Source organism: Filicampus tigris, chromosome 2 (assembly GCF_054856515.1).
Source record: "Filicampus tigris isolate MCC_2025a chromosome 2, RoL_Ftig_1.0, whole genome shotgun sequence".
NCBI classification, from domain to species: domain Eukaryota; kingdom Metazoa; phylum Chordata; class Actinopteri; order Syngnathiformes; family Syngnathidae; genus Filicampus; species Filicampus tigris.
The window spans coordinates 2,986,764-3,005,229 of record NC_141218.1 but is presented as its reverse complement, the minus strand read 5'-3'; the positions used below and the strand labels follow the sequence as shown (position 1 = coordinate 3,005,229).

The 18,466-nt window shown below is 48.1% G+C and overlaps 3 protein-coding genes across 5 annotated transcripts; all 3 read left to right on the top strand.

Moving 5' to 3' along the window:
* Window positions 1–264: 264 nt before the first annotated feature.
* Window positions 265–8,577, top strand: ccdc171 (coiled-coil domain containing 171). 2 transcript variants are annotated; one of them, XM_086017457.1, is made up of 20 exons: window positions 265–458; window positions 903–1,146; window positions 1,213–1,378; window positions 1,459–1,600; window positions 1,918–2,066; window positions 2,136–2,210; window positions 2,288–2,368; window positions 2,520–2,659; window positions 2,753–2,891; window positions 3,133–3,208; window positions 3,273–3,364; window positions 3,477–3,566; window positions 3,638–3,742; window positions 5,478–5,642; window positions 5,717–5,872; window positions 5,953–6,567; window positions 6,637–6,777; window positions 6,886–7,065; window positions 7,307–7,439; window positions 7,514–8,577. In XM_086017457.1, the coding sequence occupies exons 2-20, from the start codon at window positions 1,073–1,075 to the stop codon at window positions 7,528–7,530; spliced, it is 2,736 nt and encodes a 911-aa protein (XP_085873583.1). In that variant the 5' UTR covers window positions 265–458; window positions 903–1,072; the 3' UTR covers window positions 7,531–8,577. The 2 variants fall into 2 exon arrangements, with proteins under 2 accessions (XP_085873583.1, XP_085873576.1); XM_086017450.1 differs by having other exon boundaries at window positions 2,508–2,659.
* Window positions 8,578–8,723: 146 nt separating this feature from the next.
* On the top strand, window positions 8,724–10,678 carry LOC147150880 (uncharacterized). 2 transcript variants are annotated; one of them, XM_086017519.1, is made up of 6 exons: window positions 8,724–9,114; window positions 9,218–9,445; window positions 9,518–9,701; window positions 9,769–10,018; window positions 10,362–10,412; window positions 10,540–10,678. In XM_086017519.1, exons 1-5 carry the CDS (start codon window positions 9,070–9,072, stop codon window positions 10,408–10,410), a joined length of 756 nt encoding a protein of 251 aa, XP_085873645.1. In that variant the 5' UTR covers window positions 8,724–9,069; the 3' UTR covers window positions 10,411–10,412; window positions 10,540–10,678. The 2 variants fall into 2 exon arrangements, with proteins under 2 accessions (XP_085873645.1, XP_085873638.1); XM_086017512.1 differs by lacking the exons at window positions 10,362–10,412; window positions 10,540–10,678 and having other exon boundaries at window positions 9,769–10,323.
* A 52-nt stretch (window positions 10,679–10,730) lies between these two features.
* Window positions 10,731–18,442, top strand: LOC147150879 (uncharacterized). The gene is made up of 19 exons (XM_086017500.1): window positions 10,731–10,893; window positions 10,974–11,074; window positions 11,148–11,217; window positions 11,275–11,405; window positions 12,038–12,126; window positions 12,190–12,289; window positions 12,384–12,427; window positions 12,523–12,600; window positions 12,667–12,863; window positions 12,932–12,996; window positions 13,072–13,178; window positions 13,341–13,443; window positions 13,503–13,602; window positions 13,836–13,875; window positions 13,959–14,119; window positions 15,142–15,225; window positions 15,295–15,412; window positions 17,886–17,976; window positions 18,064–18,442. Exons 1-19 carry the CDS (start codon window positions 10,731–10,733, stop codon window positions 18,136–18,138), a joined length of 1,917 nt encoding a protein of 638 aa, XP_085873626.1. The 3' UTR covers window positions 18,139–18,442.
* Window positions 18,443–18,466: the final 24 nt, after the last annotated feature.

Genomic DNA, 18,466 nt, shown 5'->3' with positions numbered 1-18,466 from the left:
TATGTGACATTGTTTCATGTTTTGTAGGACTGCTTTTTCATGGTTGCATTTGTCAAACACAAGTGAATGGGAAGTGCTTGTTTAGTTTTGTTGAATCAAAAAGATGGCACAATCGGATTTGGTGTGAACCTGTGTTTGTACACTTTGTTTACATCACATATAAGTCATAAAAATGTATACATGGACTATTATAAAGAATCTATGAAAGCCCTCCAAAAAACAGGCTTCCTGCATAGTAAATGTATTTAAATTCCTTTTGATCTGATTCAGCCTATTTAATTAATATTACATATATTTAGTGATTATTTTACTGTGATTAAATACTCTGCTGTAAGTACTCTACTGTCAATATACAATTAGCGGAAGTGGAGCGAAAACGAATCAGGGCTCTATGCGGAAATGACGCAACGACACTAAACATGGCGTCTGATTCAAACGGCGTCGCTCGATTTCATCAAGTAAGTGTTAAGTAAAGATGCTTATATTAGACATTTCACAACGAATCCACGTGGTTTAGCCATACTAATCCCACACGATTTCTTTTTAATTGAAAATCTTCAATTTACTGCTGCGAAGTCGCCGCTCATGAATGTTGACATTCAGTATTCGATCCGTTGTAATGATCATTACACGCTTGGCCTAATAAATGTTACAACTTTTAATAGTGCTCCACGACCTTCTCGAGCAACCGGTGCATTTTGCTTGATGATAATCGTGAGTATTTTCTAGTGTAGAGAAACATATTTACGATGGCTTCCGCCGACTATCCCTACTAAAAAGCAAATGTCGAGTTGGTGTCCAAAGCAGTGCCTTTTGTTGGGTTGGAAATGAAAACATCGGACAAAGAGTTTCCCCCATTGTCCAAAGATACAATAGTGTTTGACGCCCTTTTGTTTAAGCAGTTGCCCTGCTGTCAAGACAACCAAACAGCATCCTCACTCAGAAGCGGAAGTCCCTCTCTGTTGGTCTGACAGGCAGCGAGTCTGCTTTTTCCCCCCACCTCTCCTTGCTGCCACGAACCACATTTGGAACGCTTTTTCAGGGTGATGACGCTGACATTTGAGAAGCCAAAATGCAGGACAAGCCAAAGGAGCAAAGGAGAGTCCCCGGCCAAGCGGTGAAGAAAACGACAATGAGGGCACCAAGGTGACGCCAAATGCACCGCAATCCTATGGTCATGTCACTACTGCATTTGTTTGGTTTTCTCCTCAGCAACACCAAGCTGGACGCCCCCCAGCAGCCAGAGGGGGATATGAGCGAGGAGGGGCGAGGGAGGGACAATCTCAAAGCGTCTTATGACAGCGAGCTGATGGGAAGGAGGAGGATCCATCAGCTGAAGAAGGAAAAGCTGGAGATGATGTCTACACACAACCAGCAGGTCACACCAAGTCCTCTGCCAAGCCATCACCTTGCAGACGTCATCATCATCTACTGAATGTGTGTGTGCGTCTTTTGCAGCTGTGCACGTTGGAGGCGGAACTTACCCGCCTCCGGGCCTCCGTGGAGCACGGGGAAGCTCAGAGGGCAGAGCTGCAGTACCAGGTGACCGTGAGCCGCAGAGACGCCCAGCGAGCGTGCGAGAGCAATGAAGCACTCATAGGTGCGCAAATTAGGGGTTCTCACATTCTTCAAGCCTCATAATAATAATGGCGATGGTTGTCAAATGTCTAACTATCGATATATCTACAAAGTATCTATTTATTCTAGCGTCCGCAAAAAAAGACAACAACATTTTTGGGAATATGTTTTTTAACCAAAAAAAAAAATAGCACTGGATAACATTGATAATACTACTGGATATAATAATACTACTACTAATCCTAGATAATATGTGCTTGTTTTATTTTTTAACTTTTTTAAAGTTATTTTTCTCAGAACCAGTATATATAAATATACATATGTCTGTGTGTGTGTCAGAGCAAGCTGCATCACTGCAGAAGGTTCTGGACATGACTCAGCAGGCCCGACAGGAAGAGCGGCTCGCTTTGCAGCAGGAAATGGACGAGCGCGACGTGCTGATTGACGGCTTGACTTCAGAGAGCGAACGACTGCACCGGCTCTTGCAGGCAGGCCACGCACACAAACGCACCCATGTAATACTATTATGAAGGCTTCAATGTGGTGCTTATGTCCAGCGTCAGGAGGAGGCGCTGGAGGAGGCGCAGAGGAGGATGGTGGCGCTGCAGAAGGAGCAGGAGAAGGAGGTGCAGGTGAGCAGAAGAAGAAATGACACAGACGGGGAGGTGTTGAGAAGAAGTTCCTCAGCGACTCGTCTCTTTACCCACAGGGTCGCAAATCTCTGAAGGCCGACGTGGAGGCCGAACGAGCAGCTCACCTGGAGTTGAAGCACCATTGTGAGGTCACACAGGTGAGACGGACGCGCAAAGTCTTAGGCTGCGTTGGGAATCATTCACTAACCGACCAGTCAAATACTACTTAAAGCGCTGCGATATGGTCAACTGACGATAGAAGGCACCGTAGCGTGGCTAGGGAGTGATTTTGAATAGTCTGCTTTGAAGGCAATGCTGGCAGTGGAGCGGCGTGGCCAGCAGGAGGCGCAGTGCCAACTGGAACTACTGAGGGGAGAGCTCCGAGACGTGGAGCGAGCTTACCAGGCGGAGAGAGAGAGCAGCAGATGCACTGAGCAAGCTCTGCAGCGGTGAGTGTACGCACACGCACGCACACACACACACACAAACACAAATGACTTGATTACTTGTTAACATATTTGTGCACGCGTGCATGCATATAGCCTGCAGACAGAATACAAGCAGTACAAGTGTGACCTGAGTGTTGCTTTGGAGACAGCGAAGAGGAACACCGCTGACCTGGCTGAGAAGCTGGAGGAGGAGAAAAGGCAACATGCCAACACACACCTGCTACTGGAACAGGTCGCACTCATGCGCACACACACACACACTCTAACAAATATGATCATATTTGATAATACAGCAAACCACGCTATAGCAAATCATTGAAGCTCACCTCCATAAATATGTTGCCTATTGCCTATAGGTGGCTCAAGATGGCAAAAGAGCACCACTTGTGTCTAAATGAAACTCCTCATCTCACTTCAGCGCATTTCCTTGTCAAATATGGGCATGAAGAGACGATTGCTTTGACTGTGTTCAGGTGCTAAAAAAAGAGGGGCATTGTGGGAAACTCCTGGAAGAAGTCAGGGCCGCTCTCCAACAGCACACACGTAAAGGTACGGTGAGGACCTTGTCAGTGGAGGAAGCCACACCCACCTGCTTGTCAACTCACATTTGCAGGTGCAAAGGATGATGGGAAACAGAGTCCTCCTGCCGACGTGATGCAGCTGCTCCGTTTGGCGCTCAGCAGACAGGAAGTCGCTGAGCAACAGGTGGATTTCCTCCACAATGAAGGCTTGGCTTATCTTGGCAGGTTCAGGATCTGCTGTTTGCAACCAAGAGATGTTTGACAAAAGAAAAAAGATGCCCTGTGTGTCTTGGCAGATCCACAATCTGCTGTTGGCGAGCGAGAGACTGGACGAGGAGAAGCGGACGCTGAAAGGCGTGGTTGCGCAACAGAAGCAACGTCTGCAGGTAAACGAATCGTCACGTCTGTGGCTGACGGTCCCGACGCTTTGATTGACGGCTGTCCACACGCGCTGCAGGAGGCTCGGCAGTTGTCAATCGAGCTGCAGGAGCGAGCGACCCGCCTGCAAGAGGAGAGCTGTGATTGGTCCGTGCAGAACGAGGAGCTTCAGAAACAGTCAAAGGTAAGTTTGTCGACCGTGACTTTGATGTTTGTTAATGTGCATGTGTGGGTGGGTGTTTTTTGCCTCTACGTTTTATTCTGACGGGTTTTATATTTTTTAAGCCTGGCTTCCTTTATGTTTTGCTTCAAACTAGGGGTAGGGTTTCAAAGTCGAGTTTCAAACTAGGGATAGGGTTTCAAACTATGGTTAGGGCTTCAAACTAGGGTTAGGGTTTCAAAGTAGGGTTTCAAACTGGGGTTAGGATTTCAAAATAGGGTTTCAAACTCTGGGTAGGGTTTCAAACTAGGATTAGTTTTTAAATTTAGGGTTAGGGTTTTGAAGTAGGGTGTCAAATTAGGGTTACGGTTTCCAATTAAGGTTTCAAATTAGGGTTAGGGTTTCAAAATAACGTTTCAAAGTAGGATTAGGGTTTCAAGGTAGGGTTTGTAAGTAGGGTTGGGGTTTCAAATTTGAGTTTAAAATTGGGGTTAGGGTTTCAAAGTAGGTTTTCAAACTATTGTTAGGGTTGCCAATTAGGGTTTCAAACAAGGGTTAGGCTTTCATAGCAGGGTTTCAAACTAGGGTTAGGGTTTCAAAATAGGGATACAAACTCTGGGTAGGGTTTCAAAGTAGGGTGAAGGTTTCTAATTAGGGGTTTCAAATGAGGGTAAAGTTTTCCAAGTAGGGTTTCAAAGTAGATGTAGGGTTTCAAACTAGGGTTAGGGTTTCCAATTAGGGTTTCAAACTAGGGTTAGGGTTTCATAGTAGAGCTTCAAACTAGGGTTAGGGTTTCAAAATAGGTGTACAAACTCTGGGTAGGCTTTCAAATTAGGGTAAAGGTTTCCAAGTAGGGTTTCAAGCTAGATTTAGGGTTTCAAACTAGGGTTAGGGTTTCCAATTAGGGTTTCAAACTAGGGTCAGGGATTCCAATTAGGGTTTCAAACTAGGGTCAGGGTTTCCAATTAGGGTTTCAAACTCTGGGTAGGGTTTCAAACTAGGAATAGGTTTTAAATCTAGGGTTAGGGTTTCAAAGTAGGGTTTCAAACTAGGGTTAGGGCTTCCAAATAGGGTTAGGGTTTCAAAGTAGGGTTTAAAGTCAGGGTTTGGGTTTCCAATTAGTGTTTCAAACTAGAGTTAAACTTTCTAAATAGGGTTTCAAAGTAGGGTTAGGGTTTTAAACTAGTGTTAGGGTTTCCAATCAGGGTTTCAAACTCTGTTTAAATTGAGGTATATTTATATTTAAAAAATATTTTATGGATCATTTTCATCATTTAATGTTTTATGTTAGATCTTTCCGTACAGCTGTGGTAGTTTATTTCAGGGGGAAGTCAACCCAAACATGTGTTTTAAGCAGCAAAATCTCCCCATTTTTTTAGCCTTCTCAGGGAGCTGCCATTTTGTCACTTCTGTCAACTGGAAATGACTGAAAGGTTGCTTAGGGCTCAGATAACGACCAATCATGGCTCAGCTTCAAAAAACAGGTGAGCTGAGATTGGTCGTTACTTGAGCAACTGGGATGTCATTTTCAGTCGACAGAAATGACAAAATGGCCACCCCCTGAGATGGCTAAAAACAGGTGCATTTTGCTGCTTAACTCATATTCCCCAAATGCAATATTAATCACAATGCCTTGTTTCAACTAGTGGGCCTGCACAGAACATTGAAAAAAAATGTTTGGGTTGACTTCCACTTTAAAGTGCTCGAGAAATAAAGTGGTGTGTGCGCGTGCGTGCGTGCGTGTGTGTGTGTGTGTTAGACCCACCTGTCCTTCCTTCACTGCGTGTATCAGCGCCTGCTGGCGGGCTGCGTGTTCGCAGAGCCGCAAAGCATGCTGGGTAAGTTTAGCTGCTCAGACTTGTGTGACCTCATCAAGGAGCTGGTGGAGCAGCTGACCTCTGACCTCCAGGAGGCCAACAACAAAGTGAGGCTGTCAAAATGTCGTCGCATTCAGGTTCGCTCTTGCACCCGGCCAACGCCTCGCCCCTCCCCCCGCAGGTGGCTCGTTTGCAGACAGCGTGCCAGGACAACAGCGGCCATTTGCACCAGCTGCAGCGGCATCACAAGCTCGCGCTGGCGCGTGCCCGGGAGGGCGGGAGGAGGCGGGCGGAGGCCTGGAGCGGCCGACACAGGCGCGCCGTCGCTCAGCTGCAGGTCACTGGCATCACATGTTGTTCTTCTCCACTTGATATTTTTGGGGGAGGCTCAACCACTCCGTCGATTGCCACCTCCAGGACCTCGTCTCGCTGAGCCGCAGAAAGTCCGCCTCCTTCCTGTCGGCGTGCGCGCTCCTCGCCGGCACGGCGGCGCACGCCCAGCGCCGCTTGAGCAACCTCGCCTGGCAAAAACATCTTCTGGCCTCGCGCTTGGCGGCGCGGGAGGAGCTGGAGGAGGAGCTGCGGCGGCTGGCCGGCGCTCTGGGCGGAGCCGGAGTGGAGAGGACAGCCGGGGGGACGTCGGCCAGGAGGCGATGGAGAAAGTACGTGTGCGTGGTGTCGGCACTGCGGTGGTGGCGCGCCATCGGGAGGAGGAGCTTGGAGCTGTTTCGTCTGGAGTTGGGACACGCCGGTCCAGTGGTGTGTGTCGCGACGTCAACTCTGATGGGAGAGGATGTCGGCGAATGTCGGGACGCCTTGTGCGCTCGCTGGCTTCGCTCCAAACGTCTGTCGTCCGCCATCTTGGCCTGCATGGCCGACCTTCCTCCTCCCGCCGCCTCCCCGACACACGTGAGGTCGGCAGCGCGCTCCGGGTTGGCCCGCCTCCTGGAGCAGATTGTCAGCCAATCGGAATCCGCCCCGGAAATCCTGCGTGAGATGATCCCACCGATTCTGCCCCCCAGCGACTTGAAGGTCTCGCCCTTATTCCGATGAACCTCCGATCTCGTCTTCATCTGACCTCTACCTGCGTCCTCCCTTTAGATGCTGGTGTCCCGCCTCCAACAGCACTTCTTGCTCCTCAGCCAACGGCTGCACTCGGCTGAGGTGGAGAGGCGGAGCCTGAGGCTGCAGGTGGCCCATCTGAGGAGAACCGAGTACAGCGGGGGGGACAACTGCAGGACGGTGAGAACACGCACCCACACGCGCGCACGCACACCCACGCACACACACACACACACACACACACTGTAGTATTAGTAGTGTGACGCGCGTGTGTGTGCGTGTGTGTAGGTCCCAGCAAAGCACTTCGACAGCGTGTGCACGGACCTCCGCCAAGCACTCTCTGGGGAACAGGAAGCTCGCGCCCTGCTTCAGGAGCAATCGACACAGCGCGACGCGCTGCAGCTGCAAGTCAACGCGCACGTCACCGAGCGGGAGCAAGCCCACCGTGCGCTCGGCCGCATGGCGGAGGTACATGTGCGCACGCACACACGCACGCCATCACCTGAGGCACAACTCGCCGGCACTTGACAATGCCATGACTTACATCGTGTCTCCACATGGCTCCGCCCCAAAACCGTTATGTCAGCATGTTTAAGTGGCAATTGGTGTGTTCACGTAGTATCAGTGCATATTTAGGTGTACTGTCAAGATATAGCCGATCAGCCATTGGTGCAACCTTAGTTTGCATTTCCTGTTTGTGGTCACACAGGCACTGGCGGAGGCTCGACGGCGCCTGAGAGGGAAGGAGTGCTCGCTGAGGGTTCTGGGCAAGCACCTGTCACGTGTGGACAAAGAAAGGCGGCGTTTGGAAGGGCGACTGCGACATGTTGAGGACGCCACAGGTAACAGTCCACCTGAAGCATTTTATCGCTTGGCAACATGCCGTCATTCACTTCCTGTTTGGCTTGGTGGCCAGGCACCAAGATCGCGTGATCGGATGCGGCAAGGTGGCGGTGCAGCGCCCCAAGGAGGTGTTCCACTTCTGGTGCATTAAAAGAGCTGCCGAACCCAGCAAGTGAGAGTTTTGAAGTCATCGTGCAGGTCAGAGGTCCCCGAGCACTGGGTGATTTGGTCCCTGGATGAGGAGAGACTCAGCAAAAATGTTTGGAGATTGTGTTTCACACAACTACTCTGCCGGCGCTATGGATTAAAATGCAAGTAGAATATCCAGAGATTGTCCAAAAAAAAGCACTCAGGTCTTTGTTTCTGTTTGGAATATTCAATCTTTGGAAAGTATTTTTTTTTTTTTTTTTTTTGCAATGACAGCAACCACAATGAAATTACAGAGTAGAATGGACATAAATAACACACCTTGCACATTATTGTCTCGCTCACAATGGCCAAAAATCAAGCTTGTTGACGTACAATAGTTTGAATCATTTGTTTTTATTTGATCATCTCCTGATTGTGAAAACCATTTATGGTGCAAAAAAGCTTGGGGACACCCAGCCTCCATTTTTGTCTACATATATATATTTTTGTGCGTGTGAGTTTTCATCAGACTAAAACTATAAGTGAAGCATCAGCACGCCTCAGGCAACACACGCACACAAAATTGTGCCGACTTTGCCTAAATGGAAACCTCTTTCTTTTTTGCCAGCCACCATCACAAATTGTGAGGTTGAATCAACTTCCAAGGATAACACTTTGCTGTTTCTGTGGTGAGATTTTTTTTTTTTTTTTTAACATCCCGTTTTCCATGCTTGACATTTGTCTCAAAGGAATATCAAGTACACAAACACATCATGAAATTTTGTGTGTTGGACTAAGTTAAAAAAGTGCCATCGCGGACAGAAAAGTGGCACAAGCGCTGACGCCGGTTCTTTCATTCAAGTTCTGTCACAGTCTGAGTTTGTCCCACCAGATTTAAGTTGAATTCCGCCCATAAAAGGACATGTCTCCTTCCTGGTGGGTGAAGCACAAGGATCAAAGTCTTAATCCTCCTGACAAAGAAATAAAACGGAATCATTGAAGTATCAACTCAGTGGATCATTGCCTCGAAACATGGCCGCTCAGCACAGTAATCCTCTCGAGTCTCGAAAGTCACTTTGACAGCAAGACGGCGCTAATCGGATTCCTGGGCGCTTTCGTCCTCAGGCAACAAACAAGTTGTCGCAGCAACGAGAAAAAAACAACTAGTTCGACTTGGAGCTGCCACTCGGAACCTCTCATGCCCTCCACCTTGTCGCGGCCATGATGCCAAACGCCATTTTGTCACATCCACGGTGCCGACGCCATTTTGTCATGTCCGCTGTCAATCTGTCACCTACTTCAACTTCATGAAGGTTTGGCTGCAGGCGTTCCTCGACGTGTGCGCTTTTAGCCGATCAGCATCGCCGTTGTCCAATGGGAGGCCAGTGGGCGGAGTCAAATAGTGACGAAAAAGAGGAAAACAGGCGAGTGGCGTGCTGACGAGCGAGAAGACAACCAGGACTTGAAGGGACGAGCTGCTGTTCTTGTCTTCGTGAGACCATGTCTGAAGAAGTCGACTTGTCCACCACTAAGACGGTGCATAAGGTATGATGTGAAACTTGATGACCATCAGGTGTGCGGCGGCGAGCTCTGGGTGCCAGGAAGTGTTCAGCTCAGGCCTATCACGCTGACTTCCTGTCGCTTGCAGGTGGGTCACGTCCTGCACTCGCAGGGTCGAAAGTCGTCCCAGTGGGTGAGCGCGTCTCCCCCTGGAGACCTGCTGGCCGGCGGCGCTCCTGACAACCTTCTCTTGGGGAGGTGCCGCAACCTCGAGGAGGAGCTGCTACTCCTGCAACACTTCCTGTGCTTTGGCGAGACATGGCCCATTTTCCATGCCACGGCGGCTGTCAATCGCACAAATGCCGCCCCCGCCAAGGTGGCTACAAGCTTGTGATCTCCTGACCCGGCGATGGCATCGTGACATCACCTCCAACTTTTGTTCTCCCAGGATCAAGTGGGTGGAGCCATGTGGAATCCTGGCCTCCTTTTGATCCCTTCCTCCACTCTTTCCTCCACCCTCGATTCCACTCCTTCTCACCGCCATCCCGCTACCTGCACCCTCGGCTCCTTCCGATGGCCTCACAAGGGACGGGTCTCCTGTGACCTTTGTGGGAAAAGCTTCTATGACAAAGGTAGGCGTGACCTGGTGTGGTCATGTGACGGTCATGTGATGTCACATGGTGTGTCTTTTGCACAAAGGAACTTTGAAGATCCACCACAGCGGTGTGCACCTCAAGATTAAACATGGCTGCACAGTGGCAGGCTGCGCCATGCTCTTCAGCTCGCTGCGCAGTCGGAACCGACATAGTGCCAACCCCAACCCGCGTCTGCACTGCTCCACTTTCACAGTGAAAGATTCCCTCAAGCCTGACTTGAGCTCCCTTCAAAGTGCGGGTGGCAACGCCTCTGGCATCACGACAACGGGCCAGGCAGCATCGCCGCGTGACAGGTCGGGCACAGCCGAACGACTCTTAGCTGTCAACAGCCTGCCGGCCAATCAGCAGTTGTTCTGGGAGTCACGTGACAGCTTGCACAAAAAGAAAAAGCCGAGGAAGTCGAGCATGCCGCTAAAAGTCAAGTCGATTGGAATGAATAGGCCTACTAATAATAATTACTAATTATTTTTTAAAAATCGCCTGAATGATTTACTCTGTCGTCATCTAGTGGACAAACAAATATGGATATAAAAATGCATGCCTTGTCTTCCCCTTTCTTTATTGTCAATTTAAGAGGGAAAAAAACCCAATAAAAATAAGATTAATAAAAAATTGACTTTTTGTGTTTTTATTTAGCGCCTGGCTGCATGTTTCTACCTGGATTAGTGCATGTACCCAGAAGTGAAGGTACGCCTCGTCAATGGTCAAAAACCCAAGTCGAACAAAAGTTGTCGTTTAACATTATAGAAGAGGTTCATGGTGGAGAGATTTGTTTGTTTATATATCTTTTTAAGAAATACTTTTCAATTGTTAGCTTTTCAGGGCAAGCAACCACTTCTTTCCACCACAAGGGGATGCCATCGGGCTACATTGATAAACGACGACGACGAAGAAGACAGACCAGAAGTGCCTCCAATCTCATACCAGAGCACCTTGAACTCGGCAACTTTTCTTTCTTTTATGTTGTTTTTGTTTAGTTTTATTTGATTGTCTTACGCCTTGAGGATGTTCGCGTGCTTGCTGTGTCGGGGAAGGGCGCTAAAGTCTGTCACGCTTTCCCGTGTCAGCTCGTTGTCGAACACCAGACACTTGACGGACACCTGCGGTGACACGGGGCCGGTCCGCATCGGTTGCGCCTCGGGATTCTGGGGGGACACGGCCACCTCAGGTACAGCCCGTCCACCATACTAATGCTATCCAAGCATTCATCCTTCTTTTGTCTGTGCGTGCATGTGCATGAATTCACAGTGCCTCAGCTGATCCATGGCGGGAAACTGGACTTCTTGGTGTTTGATTACCTGAGTGAGATCACCATGTCGCTCCTCACAGCAGCCAAGGCCAAGGCGCCTGTAAGCGTGTGTGTGCGTGAGTGAGAGAGTACGTGTATGAGGGAGCCACTGAAATGATGTCGTTCTCTCGTAGAATCTGGGTTACGCTCCAGACTTTGTCCAGGCGGCCTTGGCGCCATCCATCCACGACATCCACAGGAAAGGTGAGTCTCTGTAGCAACGGTGAGGTGTGTCCGCAGCAACTGGCTTTATCCTTGCAGGTGTGCGTGTGGTCAGTAACGCGGGTGGCGTGAACCCGTTAGCCTGCGCCGCGGCCATACAGGAAGTGGTCAAGAAGGCCGGCCTGGACCTCAGGGTTGCTGTGGTGACGGGGGATGACCTCATGGCCCATGTGAGGATCCCCGCCACTCATCCCAGCGTTGACTGAGTGACAAACATTCACTCTTCTGCTGTTAACATTTTGATTCACTGATTTCACTCTGACTTAGTGACTTTTTAACTCAAGTCGCTGATTTGTTGACTAACTTATTGACTTTGACTCACCAGGACTTTGACTCATTTACTTGCTGACTCTGTGACTTTTGACTCACTGGTTTGACTTTGACTCTCTTTGACTTGTTTCCTTTTTGACTCAATCGCATTGACTTGCTGACATGTTGACATTGAATCACTAACCCAATAACATGTTGACTCATTTACTTTTTGATTCACAGACGTGTCTTGACTTGCCTGCTTAGTGACTTTTGACTCACTGGCTCATTGACCTTTTGACTCTATAACTTTTATTTACTTTTTTGATTCTGATTCATTGACATATTGACAAATTGAATCAGTGACATGTTGACTTATTTACTTTTTTACTCGCAGACTCAATGATTTTTGAATGACTGGATCCAGGACTTTGTGAGTCACTAATACTTCGACTTATTTTCTTTTTTTGAATTACTGACAAATTGACTCACTGATTTTTGACGACTTGTTGAGTCGTGAACTCAATGACTTTTTTTGACCCTGTGTCCGCAGAGAAGCCGCCTCGCTGAGGTCAAGATGGCCGACGACGGCAACAGCCACGCCTTGCCGAAAACACTGCACAGCATGAACGCCTACGTCGGGTACATGAGCGCTCGCTTGCACATCTTGTTCACGTGCACGCTAATGTGTTTGTGTGTGCGCAGGGCACTGCCCATCCGCCGCTGTCTGGACCTTGGCGCCGACATTGTGGTCACAGGCCGTTGCGTGGACAGCGCCCTCGCTCTCGGGCCACTCATGCACGCCGTATGTTCTGAATGTTTTGGGAGTATTGATTATGTGGTTGCCATGACAACACGCCACCACTCATTCACCGTGTTGATAATCTGCTGTCTCGCAGTTCGGATGGGCAAAAGGCGACTTGGACCTGCTGGCCGCTGGAAGGTGAGAAAACTGACTCGCTGACTCTTTGACTCGCTGACTTTGTGACTCGCTGACTCATTGCCATTCATACACGCCGCCTCGCTGACGCTTTTCAGTCTGGCTGGCCACCTGATTGAGTGCGGCGCCCAGAGCACCGGTGGGATCTTCACTGACTGGCATCGCGTTCCCGACTGGTAAGCACCTCGCCGCCCGCCGCCAACCCTGCTAAAAGCCCTGGTGAACCCGACGGTCTCTGGCAGGGACAACATTGGCTTCCCGGTGGTGGAATGTTCCGCCGACGGCTCCTTTGTTCTTTCCAAACCGCCAAAGACGGGCGGCCTGGTGGCGTTTGGCACGGTGGCCGAGCAGCTGGTGTACGAGATTGGCGACCCGCGGAGATACGTGCTGCCTGACGTCATCTGCGACTTCAGCCGTGTGCTCATACAGGAAGTGCCGGGTATGTGCTCCATTTTGATGTTGATGTTAGTGTTGATGGTGACGGAGGTGTGTTTTGTGTGTGCACAGGTATCGAGGGCGGCGCCGTCAAGGTGAGCGGCGCCAAAGGCTTTGCTCCACCACGAGACTACAAGGTGAGCTGTGACGAAAGGGACGCAGGGGGGGCGTGGCTACTTCGAAGCCCTCAGCACGTCCTTCTTCGCCCGCAGGTGTGCGCCACTTACATGGACGGCTTTCGTGCCACCGCCGTGTGTCCGCTAGGCGGGCCCAGAGCAGTGGAAAAGGCCCGCAGGACCGCAGAGAGCATCATCAAGAGGTCTGTTTGCTGGCATGGAAACATCTGGATGCTGCTCACCAAAATTTAGACCTATTCGGAGTTGGGGTCAAATTAAGTTTTATCTGTAGAGGTTGTAGTACATTTCAGGTTCATGCTGAAATGTCACCTGAAAGTTGAATATTCCTCACTTTTTTTGTGTAGGACAAAGCGCATATTTAAGCATTTGCATCTGGACGACTTCTCAGCAGTCAACATCCAGGTTCTTGGAGCGGAGGACACGTACGGCGCCAACGGCTCCAACAAAGTGAGAAATGCACCTTTTGACCTCAGGGTGCGAACGAGGCTAACGCGCTGCCTGCGCAGGGTGCCAGGGAGGCGGTGCTGTGGTTGGCCGTCCACCACAAAGACAAGAAGGCACTGGAGGTCTTCTCCAGAGAGATCGCCCCCGCCGGGACAGGCATGGGTACGACCGTCACGCTCACACTATCGACAGCCTTCGAGTCTCAAGCAAACCTGCATGTTATTGTTGCAAAAATCAAGCGAGTCGAGACCCCTTTCAGTATCTGTGCTTATGTTAGTAATTTCCCAACATATTCATATAATTTTCAAGGTAACAAACCAGTCTGTGTATTGTCTGTTACTTTTAGTAACCTCTGCTGCCCGTGTGTCACGTGACGTTTGTTTCCTTGCTCGCAGCTCCCGGACTGTGCGGTATCGTGGGCGGGCGTCCCCGCGTGTGAGTTTTGACCCCGCCCGCATGGCCACCTCACCCGAGTCGTTTTTTGTCAGTCGTTGACCTCGATGACGTCGTCTTCCAAGGTCGCCGGTCCTGAAGCCGCTCTTCTTCTACCACCCCAAGTCTCAACTCCAGATCGACATCCACGTGGACGGACAGTGGGTGGAGTCTCTCTCGGAGGCGGGGCCTGACGTGCCCGAGCAGGAGGCCCCTCTCACGTGGGCGGAGGAAGCACCCGACGCAGGTGCTCCGTCAGCCGCTTACGGTTGCCATGGTGACCTGCAGATGGCATGTATCCAGTGGTTCTTAAACTTTATACAGCGAGTGCCACCTCATAAATACTTAGCTCTCCTAATACGTAATGGCCAACATTAAATTGCAGCGGAACATTTGGTATTCTTTGAACATTAACACTGAGCTTAAAGACAGGAAAGAAAATGTAATTGACTAAATTGCTCTTTTTCATCTTTGTCAATGTCATACATGAGCTTTTAGGGTTAACGTTAAAAGTTTTTATTTTGGTGTTGCTGTACATCCATAGCTACAGAATAAGGAAGGTCAGTTGTTTAAGAGTTGTAGTTTACTTTTTACACAAACTTGTTTTTTTATCTTGAACTTGATAAATACTCCATATATATAATATATATATATATATATATATATATATATATATATATATATATATATATATATATGCTAATATTAAAACTAAGAAACACGAAACTAAAAGAAAGCGTTTTCCAAAAATAAAAATTAGAAAAAATAAGTCAAAATGAAATATAAACTAACTATAATGTAAAATCCCAAACTATTATAAAATTGCATACCACTAGTGGTGTTCAAGCCTCACTGAGAATGAATTGACAAAGTACTATTAAGAAGAAAAAAAAAATCATTCAACTCCCCAAGTACCACCCAAATTTTATTAAATATTGTTTTGTAGCGTTACGCGCAGTTTGCACATTTAAACTGTGCTTAAATATATATAACAAAATAAACTTCTTAATGATTCAATTAAAAGGAATGGTAAGATCAAACATATTTCAATAAATGTTTGAAAACAAACAGTTTTAAAAGGTTAAATGAAAATGTACTTAAAAGTCAAATCCAGCTGAACTGGACTCAATGTACTGTACAGGATTAAGAAAGTTGAAGCCACTGCACCAATGCACAGTTGGAACATTTCTTTCAGTGATTGTTTGTGTACCACTAGAGGGAGTAGCATGCAGGCCTCCATGATGAGATCTTGTGGTGTTGATGTTGTAGAGCTTCCCAGCGGGCCGCACTGCTACAGGCTGGAAGAACTGGCCTACGCCAGAAGCGGCGACAAAGGAGACTCGGCCAACATCGGTGAGCCACGCCAACCGCTCGCTCCGCCCTGCTTCGTCACGCTAAGCTAACCGTTAGCGTCGCGCGCAGGAGTGATCGCTCGCGACGCCCGCCTCTTCGCCTACCTGAAGAAGCACCTGACTGCCTCTGTGGTGGAGCAATACCTGGCCCACCTCTTCCCGCCAGACCTGCACGGCGCCGTGACGCGGTGAGTGGGTTACGGGCGGGCCACGAGGAACAACCGCAATAATGTTTGCAAACCACCGTGACTCGTCATGGCGAAGCAGATGACTGCTTCAGGCTGTGGATGTTCTGTTTCTAATTGGTCCCAAATGTCTCTCGCCGTCACCACACGGAATCTTGGCGCTGAAAGGAACCGCTGTTTATGTTCACAACAGCGCCAAAACGGGACACCGTACATCCAAAACTCTGTACTGAAGTAGAAATACAGATTACAGACTTTAAAAAAGACCGGTAAAATAGCGTAGTCGTACTAATTGCTGTACTGAAGTAAAAAAAAAGTACATTCACATTCCTCCATGTCACTGCTGGGTTTTTTTTCACCTTATAAGTCCCCACTTTGCCACTACCTCTCTCTGTTTAGGTCATTTTCTAAATCGCGTCATCATTTGCAAATGTGAAAAAGGTAACAAGCCTGTTTTGATGAAGACGCAGGCATTACAAATACCCAGATATGGGAAATTCAGATACAGAAAGTCAAAACCCCGCCACAGTTCGTCTTGAGCTACAGGTGCTTCTAATCAACTGAGCTGGTTTACCTGCCGGTTAAGTAGAAGCACTCGTGGCTAATGCCAAACTGTGGCAAGTTTTTTACTTTATGGACTTGGATTTCCCCTGTCTGCAAATACCAGTTTTGAAATGTACTGTAGCGAGTAACCAGTTTTGGCCACACTATCAATTGAAAGGCTGTTGTGCTGCTCTTTAACTCATTTCAGTTGCAGTTTATTCACGTCAAATATTACAGTTGCATATTTACCACCACGAGGGCAACTTGAAGTTTACCATACAACCGCCTGTGAAACAGACCCGTCCCCCTCCCTCCCCCTTTAAGCTGCGGTACTTAAAGCTTATTGAGTGGGGGCCTATAGGACACTTAAATACATAAAGACAAAACAACAACGACCAAAAAAAACGAAAAAGCATCCTTGCACTTCCAACACAAACAGGACATTGATAATGCCAGTCAGTCGATTCAGCCAAATTAGAAGTATCTAATCAATAATTCAGGCTTTTAATTCCCTTTTAAAGTTGTGGAGGGATTGGACCGAGGTGAACCTCTTGCTGGTTCCAGATCTGTGGGCCACAACACACAAGTAGTTTGAAGCCTTTGCTTCTGGCTACTGATGACATCTTTATTCCTGCTGTAATGTCTACGGAAAGAAGAGCTCGTTGGAATAAGATCACTAAAGTCAGGGTGCAAATTATGAATGACTTGATACATGAATTGTGGTAGATCCTGAACTGAAGGACTCTTCATATTCCATGGAGGCCAAAAAGTGGGCTAGTGGGTTAATTGTTTTCAGACCAGGAAAAAAACACGTACCACTTTCTTTTGCAGAGCTTGGAGTTTGTTTGTAAAGCTCGGAAAAATGTTGCACCAAATTACATTGCAGCAATATAGATGGGGCTCAAATAGTTTTGTATAATATAACAAGTGTTGGAGGTGGAAAAAACATACCTCAGTTTAACCATGAGGCCCACATATTGTAATTTGAGATTCTTTTCAAACAAGATAATTGATATGGTTTTAAAACATTTTTTTTAAATTTTTTTTTTTAGTTTATTCCCAGAAATGTTGGTAGTGCTTACTTGCGATCTTGTCGGTGCATCATATTTAATATGTACAGTATGTTTGGAATTTGCTAGTGTCAATTTCACAAAGTTCTTTGTTGACAATTTGGTTAACTTAAAATGGTCTCTTGTGGGCCAAAAAGGCTAGTTTCATCCACAAACAAGACTTTGTGGAGCACTTTTGAAGAGTTAACAAACTCATTGATATACAGAATAAAGAGAGGTGGTCACAATATGGATCCCCGTGGTACCCCATGTTTAATAATTCTATTTAATGACCTATCAACATTCACGTATGCATACTGTTGTTCCCTTCTATGTAGGTAGCTGCAGAACTAGTTCTTTCTGGTGTGCCCGCCTTGGCCACCTGGTGCTAGTGTACTACAGATATAGAGATAGAAAGATATAAATTATTAGCTCATCGGTGCGTCATTAATAGTACCGGTAGTTGTTCTTCGCAGATAACAAAGAATATATGACTAAGCACTGTACTGTATCTGCACTATTTGTCTTACGTCGGTTGCTTAAAGGGTTATAGCGCCGCAACATAAGTTCTAATTAACATTAGCGTCATGCTAGCAGACTGAAAAAGTAAGCAATGGGTTGTTTTTAATAAGTTGTAATTAGTGTCGTGTGACAGTAATCCTCAACTGGCAGTGGCGTTAAACAGAATGAATTCTAACCCTTAACCGGTGTGCTAAGCATGTGTTAGCAATTAGCCCAACGAAGGGCCATAAAAGAGGCAATGAAATGCAACATGGCCGCCACAGGCGCTTCATTAGTCCGCGTTGACGTCTCGTTAAAGTGCCGGCGAGCTGCACACATTTGTGTTGCCATGGTTACGAGTGTTTTTTTTTTTGCGTGCGCAGATACACTCTGCCAGGGATCAACGGTCTCAATTTTGTCCTGAAGAATTCACTTGGCGGGGGAGGGGTCGCATCCCTGCGCAGTGACCCCCAGGTACGACACACACACACTCTCACACGCACACGCACGCGCCCACACGGGGTGGCTGTCAATCAATGTGTGTGTGTGGACCTCCTGCAGGGAAAAGCCTTGGCTCAGATGTTGCTGGACTTGAAGCTCCATGGACTTCCTGACCTCACGCCCCTGCTCAGTTAACACACGCACACACGCAACACACACACACGCAACACACGTGCATGCTCGGTTTTAGTGGCGGAGGACTTGACTGTCAGCTTCGATCACATGACCTCACCGGACTTCATTGGAGCGGCGACCTCTCACCTCGCTCTGTGGAATGTCACTTCCTCCTTAATTGCAAACAGGCCTTCTGTCGTCACAGCGACCGCTGCCTGCTCGGCCCCCCTCGCTTTTTGGGGAAAACTGTTGAATTCCTCGGAACGATTGCGGTGAAGCCGACCGAGTGTTCATTAAAAGTGGCCTTCAGTGGCAGGAAGTAAAAGGTGTCGACAAGTCCCGCCCTCGC

Coding starts and splice junctions, on each gene's coding strand:
- ccdc171 (XM_086017450.1), top strand. CDS start 1,073: ATGCAGGACAAGCCAAAGGAGCAAAGGAGAGTCCCCGGCCAAGCGGTG. Junction 3,209..3,272: donor CCAACAGCACACACGTAAAG/GTACGGTGAGGA, acceptor TCACATTTGCAG/GTGCAAAGGATGATGGGAAA. Junction 6,568..6,636: donor TGCCCCCCAGCGACTTGAAG/GTCTCGCCCTTA, acceptor TCCTCCCTTTAG/ATGCTGGTGTCCCGCCTCCA.
- LOC147150880 (XM_086017512.1), top strand. CDS start 9,070: ATGTCTGAAGAAGTCGACTTGTCCACCACTAAGACGGTGCATAAG. Junction 9,115..9,217: donor CCACTAAGACGGTGCATAAG/GTATGATGTGAA, acceptor TGTCGCTTGCAG/GTGGGTCACGTCCTGCACTC. Junction 9,702..9,768: donor GAAAAGCTTCTATGACAAAG/GTAGGCGTGACC, acceptor TTTTGCACAAAG/GAACTTTGAAGATCCACCAC.
- LOC147150879 (XM_086017500.1), top strand. CDS start 10,731: ATGTTCGCGTGCTTGCTGTGTCGGGGAAGGGCGCTAAAGTCTGTCACG. Junction 12,127..12,189: donor AGCATGAACGCCTACGTCGG/GTACATGAGCGC, acceptor GTGTGTGCGCAG/GGCACTGCCCATCCGCCGCT. Junction 13,603..13,835: donor CCCCGCCGGGACAGGCATGG/GTACGACCGTCA, acceptor CCTTGCTCGCAG/CTCCCGGACTGTGCGGTATC.